The sequence below is a fragment of the Agelaius phoeniceus genome, chromosome 3 (assembly GCF_051311805.1).
Source record: "Agelaius phoeniceus isolate bAgePho1 chromosome 3, bAgePho1.hap1, whole genome shotgun sequence".
Taxonomy (NCBI): domain Eukaryota; kingdom Metazoa; phylum Chordata; class Aves; order Passeriformes; family Icteridae; genus Agelaius; species Agelaius phoeniceus.
Window position 1 is genome coordinate 99,497,618 of NC_135267.1, and position 10,543 is coordinate 99,508,160.

At 42.7% G+C, this 10,543-nt stretch overlaps 2 protein-coding genes across 3 annotated transcripts in view; one reads left to right on the forward strand and one right to left on the reverse strand.

The window, feature by feature from the left end:
* The window catches only part of PLEK (pleckstrin), a 58,396-nt gene extending 48,008 nt beyond the window's left edge, over positions 1 to 10,388 (reverse strand). For both annotated transcript variants that reach the window (XM_054629327.2, XM_054629328.2), the window contains exon 1: positions 10,267 to 10,388. The gene's annotated coding sequence lies outside the window, so the exon portion shown is untranslated. The remainder of the gene's footprint in view (positions 1 to 10,266) is intronic.
* The window catches only part of PPP3R1 (protein phosphatase 3 regulatory subunit B, alpha), a 38,772-nt gene continuing 37,883 nt past the window's right edge, over positions 9,655 to 10,543 (forward strand). The window contains exon 1 of the mRNA XM_054630101.2: positions 9,655 to 9,907. Coding sequence (XP_054486076.1) covers positions 9,905 to 9,907 — 3 coding nt within the window. The 5' untranslated portion in view covers positions 9,655 to 9,904. The remainder of the gene's footprint in view (positions 9,908 to 10,543) is intronic.

The following is a 10,543-nucleotide window of genomic DNA, read 5'->3' on the forward strand; positions in this document are numbered from 1 at the left end:
CAAGCGCTTAGTGATCCCATAAACCAGAAGAGAAATAACAGGGTGGAAGCTAAACCTTGTGCAGATAACAATGTCTGGACCTGTTCTCTGGTCTTCAGCACAACAGCAGCAGGCCAGAGCACTTTACTACAGTTGAGGACACCATTGATCAAGGTGTGATTCACGAACAAGACCACATACCACCTAGGAACAATTAAGGATGCTGTGGAGCCTACACATTAGCTCTAAGGGACTGAGCAAGAGGGGCTGCCCACAGCAACAGCTTTTCACTGGTCTCCTCAGGGATGCAGCATGCTTCCAGCTCAGCCTCACTGCTCAGTGCAACTAGACTCACTCCCAGTGAAATTCCTGGGAAACTGGTTTTATATCTTCACTGGAGGTTATCTTCAGAGTCACCTCAATTCAAACTCTCTCAAAATAGAAATATCCCAAAACTATCATGAGATACACAGGAGAACCCTCAAAGCTGGCTACGCATGAATGTAGATCTTGAGCAAACACTTAAACTGGCTACTATGATGCCAAGAACTGAGTACTGTAAGCTTTCATCTTATCCTACAAGATACATCTACATGTGTATGCATTCAGTCAGAATGACCACCCACATGTTCAGAACAAGATAAAGAACAATCATCACTAACAAATTAACCATTTGAGCAGTAAAATGTGTGCTGTCTGTTACTGAAAAACCAAAGGATTTACACTTTGAGGCTAGTTCTTAATGATTATACAAACTAGATACATAATTGAACACTGTAAAAACAAGATATACTCTTAAAGGGGGAATCCTAACTGCTTCAATGATGCATGTGTTTGTTTTGTTTTTAAAACACTGCTTACTCCACAAAGCTATTTCAAAGGCTCTTACCTCCCAGGGTTTGCGACAGCTTTAGGGTATACCCAAAGGTTTTTGAGTGTTGAAAACCAGGTTATGCTGAAATTTATTTCTCTGTAGAATTAATCTAAAATATGCTCTATTTATTGCACTCAGAACAGCAGTGCTTAAAGCTAACAGCCCACACAAGAAGGGCTGCAGGTTGTTCAACATTAAATGTAGATCTTCATTTACACGTGTGAGAAAAAGTGGAATACTTCATACACACCAGAGAAATTCTCTCACTGTACCAGATGTGGGCATACCTGGTCTGCTACCCATATAGACTGACCTGTTCAGGAGAGGCAGATTGGGTTTCACCACCAAGAGGATTACAGATTACTCCTTCACCCTAACAGCATCCCTTCTCTTTTCCCTGACCTTAGGCTAAATCCAGTGCTAACTGCTGCTGCTGCATTTGATCAGCAAAAGCCTGGGTATGTATTCCCTGGTATTCAGGCATTAATTAGTCCCTTACATCCCAGAGTATGATTACAGGATGCAGACACAGAGAATGAAAGCTTTCAGCTGCCTGCTCCTGAGGTCTTGGTTTAACTACTGCTAGTGCTGGAGAGATCATATCCAGCAGCACAAGAGAGTATTGATAACCTGTGTTTATTCTTTGCTACAGATGTCAGAATCGGGAAGTAGCATGTTGCCTCACTGTGCTATGATGGTGTTGCTCAGAATGGTTTCTATTTGCAAGAGGGACACAACATAAACATTTCCCAGACACATCCTACACTTTTAGCTCTGGGGAGGTAGCAAAATACTCCTGTGAGCACAAGTCAGTGAGAAAACTGCAAATTATGTTGACCAAAAAGCCACTACAGTGCTGTTTCTTCTAGTCCAAAATTAGTGTGAGCTATATCAGGAAAAATACACTGACTGCAATTCCACTGAGGTTTGTCAGAACGGCAGTAGTGCCTCATCCACAGGCTGTGCTTACCCTGGGAACACTGGGTCCCAGGGGTCCAGCAGAACTGGATACACTTCAGTAAATGTTTTCAATTCTAATCCATGGAGTCATAGCATTAGTAACATGCTTATTACAACACTGAACAAGTTTCCATTTTTTTTTTAATACCAAGATTTACATGCAGTATAAAGGTCTCATGGCATTGTGAGGTTTAAGTGTATATCTTACTTTCCTGGGCATTAACTCTCCTCTGCAAATTTACCAGCTGCTCCTAAATCTGCAGAAGGAGTCATATGACAACTTCAACTGAATGGGAAAAGACAAACCTGAAGTTCTTTAAAAGAGAATACCATTTTTCCAACACAGTCTCATCTCATTAGTACTATCCTGATAACTAAATCTGCACTATCTTTTTTTTTTCTGACATTGTTCTCTTAAGCCTCTTTTAAGTTATTTATGCATAAATACATGATCCAAGGTCATGGAACATCCAAAATGTTCTATTGCATTCCTCACCAGCTGAAAAGCATTAGAATCTTATTGGTCTTATTGTTCCTGCCACAGACAAGGCTTACAGAAGTGGGTTTTTTGAAACTAGATTTCATATTGAGGACAGCCTGGAGTATCTCTTCTTGTATAATATATGCTGCATAAACTAGGGACAGTACATTTAAGGGTATTATCATCCAGTGGAAAATTGTTTGGGCTTCAGCAAAATTCCAGTGGTGGTACTTTACAGTACAAAATCAGAAAATTGTTTTCAGCCTGCAAAGCAGGCTGCAAAATAAAATGCACAATTTTCAGAGAGCAGTATTCTTCCCTATTGACAGAGGAAAGAAAAATAGCACTGTATGACTAAGACACCCAAAAATTCATAGTATTTATTTAGGAACCTCACTGTCATTATGCATACATTTTGTCTGCAGGGAGACAAAACTGGGGGGAATTTTGATAGGAAAATAAGAGAAAATGTCTTTATTCTGACTTTTGAAATCTCCTCCAGAAACATTGCAGGTCCTTTCAGGAAAGGAAAATTTCTATTTTTTTCTTGTGGGAGAGTTCAGAAACAGCAGGATGGATCAGAAGCTGATATTATATGTACTGAAGTTATAAATCAATTCCACACCAGAAACTTGATGGTACTTTGCCAAATAAGTAGGAGGCAGCAGCACCATGACTTAACACCATTCCAGGGTAACAAGCTGCACACCATCCCTGGCAAGTGCTCCTTTTAATTAGACAGTCTTCTGTGAGATGAAGGCCCAAAGACTTAAATCACTCAAAATCTGTAGATTAACAGAGATTAACAGCAAGTCCCGCCAATTTTTAATTCCTGTAAATAGATTCTTTGACTTCAGTGCAAAGCAAGAGCTCCCAGTAGCTTTGGTGACACACACACATTGCAAAAATGTTGCAGTCTGTTACCTGCAGTCTATTACTTACCTCTAAGGAGGAAGAGGATGCCAGGAAGCTAAACCAATTTATGATTCCTTAGGTTAACTATACCATGTTACAAGCACAAAGAGCAACCAAAAGCCTAGGAAGTCTAAATGCTTGGGATTCAGGACCTGAACCTGCTTTATGCGAACAAAACACAGAAGTCCCATCCAAGCAGCTTGAGTGCAATTTCACTTTCTACTGAAATTTCCACACACCACTAAAGAGCTGAGGGGATTTTCTAGTGCTGTGCTGCAGGTGCAAAATACCTGAGTACTACCATTAAAAGAAAAAGGTGGTATCCAATGTTGACCCAAACACTGACAGACAGGCACAGTTGATAGGCCAGGTGCTTTGCACCTTGAGAAAAGAATATCACCTTCTGAATTCCCTGGGAAAGAAAAAAATCCCATCCTGTGGCAAACATATCTTATTGGCATAGGGGGTTATACTGCCTCAGTGACAAATGACACAGTCCTCAATCTGCACTTCCAAGAGTCTCTGCATGGAACAGCAGCCCTGAGCAGAGAATTCCACACACAAGTGACTCTTAGTGTGGTCTCATTGCCTCAGCTAAAGGGCTCTGAACATTTACATTAATATATGTGATCATGCTGCATCATGTTTTCCTTGAACACTCTAACATGCTACTTAATTTTTCATACTGCTGACAGCACTGCAAACAAAAACAGACTACATGAGCAAAAAGATCATGGCAGTACAAGCTGTAGAATAAATCCTCAACTAAGCTAGATGCAATTTAACATATCACACCACAGACAGCATTTGTTAATGCCATTATTTTTGTCCTCCATGACAACAAAAAGTGGATCATGGACACAGAACCTTGCACTAACTAACTCCTTACAACACATACTGATATGCTAAAAAGTACTCCATAGGAAAATATGTATGTTGATTAGTTTTGATAGTGTTATGTTAATTAGTTTTGAAAGTGTCAGGTTACTAACAGGTATTCAAAATTTGTCCCCAACTCAAACTTAGAGGATCAGCAACAAAGCAGTTCCCTAGTTTTCTCTTTGCTACAAGAAAGACAATGAACAAAGACCTTTTGGCATAGTTTCAGTTCAGATTGTTGTTTTGCCATTAAATCATTGGTCTAGTTTACTGCCTGAGTCATCACCTTCAGAATTTGCACTGGCCCAAACCTGAACCAGTCAGCCAATACATGACCAGTGATAAAACAGTAATTCAAGAGATTGTTTCTGCAATATTGGAGTTACGTACATTAATAGCTCCCTAACAATCTGTGCCGGGCAGTCTCTACAGCCTTTGTCAGTTACTGCAGGAAGGTAAGAACTTCATAAGTCAGACTGACACACATAAATCTCTAGCAGAATTAAACAAAATAAGTAAGACTTTGAAAAGGTTGTAAACAAGCACATAAGTGAAAACAAAATATCAAACACTACTCCAGCACTTGCTTCTATTTGTTGCAAGGTCTTTGAGCAGTCAGCCCATTCATGTTAATGACAAACAAAAGTTGAAAACAAATAATCCTACTATCAGGTCATTTAATTCACAGCACCTAGGGCAGCAAGATCCACAGATCAGAAGCATTAACAAGCACTGTTTCAGTAAATGCACATATGCAAGAGACAACCATACATCTCCATCCCTTCTAGCAATTTGAAATCCAGCATCCCACAGTGACACAAAATAAACCAACGGGTAACTAAAACTCACCCTATGACCTACAGCTTCACAAGCTTCTGTGCCCCACAGCATTATTCCAGTCTTTCATTAGATAGTTTTTTCAGCTGTGCCTTACTGAATCTGAAAAGTATCATCTCCCTTTCCTCTCAAGTCTTGGTACTTTATACATGCTCTCACAAATATGCCAGAAAATAAGGATAGGTTCCCTTCGATTTCTTTCACCTGAAAAGACAAATGTAGGAGTAAGAGAGATCGATGAGAAGCACATTATCCTTCCAACCATTTGTCAGTTCTAGTCAGTTTTGTATCTTTAGAAGTGCTTATTATTGGTTTATTGCAATTGAAATGATAAATCAATATGGTCCATTGGTTTTTACAGATATTAAGAGCTCAGGACCTGCACTAACAGGGCAATTCAAACATGCTGAGAAAGGACAGTTTTAATTTCTATCTGAAAAGGCTTCCTCTTTTGCTGATAAAGTACATTCTCCCTTGCCCACAGTAACGGAAAGCACTTTCTCTCAAAGCCAGTTCATAAGTTGCTTTCCTTTCTTCCTTTTACAGAACTACAGAAGAACAAGAGATGATTGATTTTTATAAAACACTACTACATATGAACACACAAACATGCTTAAAAATACTGTATTTCAAGCTTTATTGCACTCAGTCCCAAGAGTTTACCTGCCTTGCTGGGAAAGCTGCTTACAGCCTGTTAAGGGTCAGGATAGAAGATTATTTAATTAGGTGGCAGCCCTAACTCTGGGATAACAGAGAGGAGAATGCTGACAAATTACATCCAGCAAGGTTTGTGAGTCAGGAATTTTTATATGAAGAGTACCGCAAGGCAAGACAAAGAGGAATATGCTCAGGACATCAAAGACACATGTGATATTAAAAAATCCTCAAAACCTTGAGACAGTTAGAGCATCACAAATAGCACTTTCAAAGAAACATGCTATGAAATGAGCTAGAGCTCAGACACATAAGCTGCAGCACAGAAACTGTTTTCTAGGCATTAGGTCAAGCACTGTGCAAGCCACATCACAATGGTTAACAACATTGAAGATCCCAAACAGATCCAGAGTTTACATATTTACCTATCTGTAGCCTTATCAGTTTCCATCTACATGGAGACAAATGTTTTTTACAGTGAGGGTGGTAAGATCCTGGAACAGGTGGCCCAGAGGGGTGGTGGAAGGCCCATCCCTAGGAATATTCAAGGTCAGATTTGACCAGGCCCTAAACAACCTGGTACAGTTGAAGATTTCCCTGCTTATGGTGGACATAGGTGGCCCTTTGGCTGGACTAAGTGGTCCCTAAAGGTCCCTTCCAATCCAAATGATTCCATGATGCTATGATCCTAGTTTGAATGGTTGTAATTATGCTGCAGCTGAGCTTTACTTCCAGCAAAAAATGACAAAGAGATGTCTGACTCTTACTCTAAAAAAAAAAATCACATATCAATATTTTAAAAAATATTAGTCAGAAATACAGGTACCATAATGCAAACATCAAATGCAAGTCATGGTTTTCTACAGACTCTTACCTACACACTAATAAACACCATCTTTCATTTTTAACTCCTTTTAGAAGTTAGATAGAAAAGAAAAGCAACTTGGACACATTCAAACAAAAGAAGGGAATTAAAAGTGCACTAGTTCTTCTTTGTACTGCATCTAGAGGTTCAAAACTATTAGCAGTGACATAACTGCATTACGAGATTAAAATTGTATTTTCCTAAGTTCTTGGCTCTGTCTACGTGGAACTCAAAAAAGTAACAAATAAGGTATTATGTTCCTCATTTCTGTTTATTTTAATCTCATTATATTATTCAATAGAAATTCTAGCTTCCTTCTATTTCATTTAGCTGATTTTTTTACTTCATATTTACATCTGCTAGATACAGCTGCAATGACAGAGATGCAAGGAGCAAGACATATCAGAATTCCTTTTCCTTTTGGAGATCTCAAATTATTTTTTGGCTAGAGGCCAATCAGTTTTAATGCTAGCTTTTAGTGAAATCTAGGAATATTTTATCCCTAGACATCCTATCAATTAGGGTTTTTTCCCCTTAAAAGAAGAGACATCCTAACCATCCGTATTTGTTAATAAAAACAGGCAGAAAATTCCTTCCCTGGACCAGACTATTTTCTGGTGTATAACCTCCCACTGTGGCCAGGCCCAGGTTCTTACCAGCCTGTTTTGCTGATTTGTTATTAACCCACGTCTTGCACTTATGTTTTAGTGCTTGTTTTGTTTTTTTCTGGTGCAAATCACCACCATTCAGTTTCACTCATCACCACCACTTTCATTTAGTTACTTTTGCCAGGCTTTTCTGTGCAATCTCCCTGACCCACTCTTGGTTCTTCCTGCTAAAGCTTCCCCCTTGCTGCATATCAGTTTGGGAACAGAACATTCATCAGTCATGAACAGTTTCTAAGAACTGCACATTTATTGTTCTGCTTTGCTTCAGTCTTCTAGAAAAGAACAGCTTTTGATCTATTTTGAATTCCACAGTCACCCTTCATTTATGTAGGTCCCTGAGCAGACCTCCCTATGGGAGATTCCCATTCCTCTTAGCATTTGTGCATTTAATTTCAAGATTCCAGGTTTCTCCATGCACTCTAAAGGTAATCTTTGCTAATCTTAGATCAGCTCAGACTCCCACTAATAGGGCAACAGCGATGAGGCAGTTCCTCTTCCAGAAGGAGCTGAAGGGAGAGGATATTCCATTTCAGACTGGAAAGCTCATGCTCTCAGCCGTGGTCCTAAAAAAAAATAACCTGGTTTTAAAGCAACAATCCAGTCTTCCCTTCTCCTATGAATTAGCTCACCATTCACCTTGAATTTGACAGAATTAATTTGCATTTCCCTGCCAAAGTGTCTAGCTATTGAGAGCCAAGGAACAAACGCCTGAAAAACATCAAAATGGTACCAAGTCTTCTCTTTGGCAGTATCAACACAACTATACATAATTACTATTTTCTCATCACCGCCTCATTTGTTACAGTGTTATCTGCTGTGTCATGGCAGTCCAAAATAAACCCATTTAGCAGAGAAAGGCAAAAACACCAAAGGAAATGTGGAACCACACCGTCTTTATTAACTATTTTATTTTACCCTTTACAGAGGTTTTTAAAGGTGTCATCTGGCCTACTTAAAACTTCACAATATATAGGGATCACTCCCTGAGGGTCAGCCTTACTTATGCAAGCAGTTGCATTGCCCTAAATCTTGCCTCAAAGTAGTTACTGAGACTACATCCTTCATCTGAGTTTGCATTCAACTCAGTCATTTTATTTTGTAGACTATGCAGGGTACAAAGCTGGCATGAAACAAAGATACATGCATAGACTTTTAAGGATTATCTCATCACTGCACAATTTATTTAGTTTTGTAAAATTAACTATTAACAGTATTGAAACACCATACTCTAAAAATCTGATAAATATGGGGGTTGGACTAGATGATCTCTAGAGACCCCTTCCAACACTAAATACTCTCTGATTCTTTACCAAGCAGCTTTGAGCCTTGATAGCCTCTTGCAATACAATATTAAAAACCTGAGGAAAATAACAGCCAGAACAAAAAGAGAGCAGCCACCTCTCAAAGGCTTGCTTTCAAATGCCTCCTTGCACAGAGCTTCCTCCTGTGGATTTTTTTTCCCCTTTTGCAGAACACAGAAGTCACATGAGGAAGTTCAAGCAGAAAAGCTTATAAAAATACATACATACACACACACGCACGCATACATATATATAAAATAATTATGCATATAATAATATATATATATACAGTTTATAGCTGAAGGAGACCAGCCTAAGCAGAGGGTGTTTGGGAGAACAAGGACAACCAGCAGCTCTGGCAGTTTTCCTGAGGGAACCTTTCCCTGGGCAGAGGCCTGAACGAGCAAAGATAACAATTGTTAGCACCAGTAGCTGTAGCAGCAATAAACTTTGAGTTTATTACGGTATTTTTGTACTTATATCTGCTGCCCAGGTCAGGAAATCTGCATCTTTGGAGTCCTTTTCAAGACATTTCAAGGCATTCGCTGCAGATCCAGAGTCACACTTAGCCAGGCCCAGCACTGAAAATGATCACACATTCATCTGTCAAATCATACAAGGGGGAAAAAAAAAAGTGTATGCCATCAGCCTGATCAGTCCTGGTTTAGTAGCAAAAAGAAAAACAGTTGTGTCTTGTAGTTAGCATTTAACACAAAAGGTCTACTAAAAGGGACCTTCGGGCAGCCCCAAAAATCCCCTTTTCCCCACATGCTTGTGAGGAGCAGCTGAGGGACCTGGGGTAGCTTAGCCTGGAGGAGGCCCAGGGGGGACCTCATTGCTCTCTCCGAGTAACTGAAGTCCGGCCTCTTCTGCCCTGCCTGCAGTGAGGGGACCTGAGAAAACAGCCTCAAACTGCGACAGGGGAGATTGGGATTAGATAGTAGGAAAAAAAGATTTTTTTCACTGTTCTGGTGGCCAGACATTGGAAAGGACTGCCGATGGAGGTGGTGGAGTCACCAACCCTGGAGGTGTTTAAGAGGCGCCTGGACTTAGTGCCGGGTGATGTAGTTTAGTGGTTTAGAGATTAGAGTTACAGTAGCAGCGCTGGGCTTACGGTTGGACTCAACGACCTCAAAAATCACTTCCGCCCCTAACAACCCCACAACCGCCCCACCGCCATTTCGCGTTCGCAGCTCCCCACCCCGCCGATGATGTCATGACCTCGCCCCGCCCCTCGGCGCAGAGGAGTCCCCGGATGTGAAAGCCCCACCCCCTCCGCCCCGCGCTAGCGCCGCTCGCGCCCCCTCCCTCGCTTGCTCGCTCCGTGCGCGGGTCAGCGGAGCCTTTGCCGCAGTGTCGGGAGTGGGATCGGCATCAGGATCAGGAGCGGACTGGGAGTGCCAACGGCGGCGGCGACGCCGGACAACGCACAGCGAGGCCGGGGTCGGCGGATTCATCAGCGGGGGAGACGCCTGACACCCACCCGCCGCCATGGTGAGGACCCTCCCTCGCTTCCACTCCCTAGCTCCTTCCCCGCTCCCGTCCCTCTGGAATATTCCAGACCGGGCCGGGTCCCCCACCCCCGCGGCCCCACCACCGCTCCGCCTCGGCGCTGCCCTGCCCCTGACCCGACTCCTCCCGCCCCCGGGCAGTCCACGTCCTCCCGCGGGCGAGCGCCTCTTTGGGCTTCCTTCTCGGCTCTCCCCGGCGGCGGCTGCATCCCCCGCTCTCCTCCGCCGCCCACGGAACTCCGCTGGCTCTCCGCCTCCTCCCTCCACCGCCTTGGGAGCGCTAGTCGGGCTCGGCCCTTCCCTTCCCCAGCACCCTCTCACCTCACCCCCACCCGACCCTACCCGCGGTCTGGGGATTCGCGTCGCCCGTGCTGCGCCTCGTCTGTTCCATGGAGGCACTATCGGTCCCCGGAGCCGTTTCCAAACGAAACTCCGGCGATTTCGGCGGCGCTGCCGTGCGGGGGTTGTTTCGCAGCTCCGCGGGGTTCTCCCCCCGCCCCCGGTGCAGCAGCAATAGCTGTTCATATGCGGACCGGAAAGCTGTAATGCACGTAGCCCAATGGACGGGATAATGTGCGCTGTAACTGGGCTGGGGCGGAAAGCTGACACTTCACATACG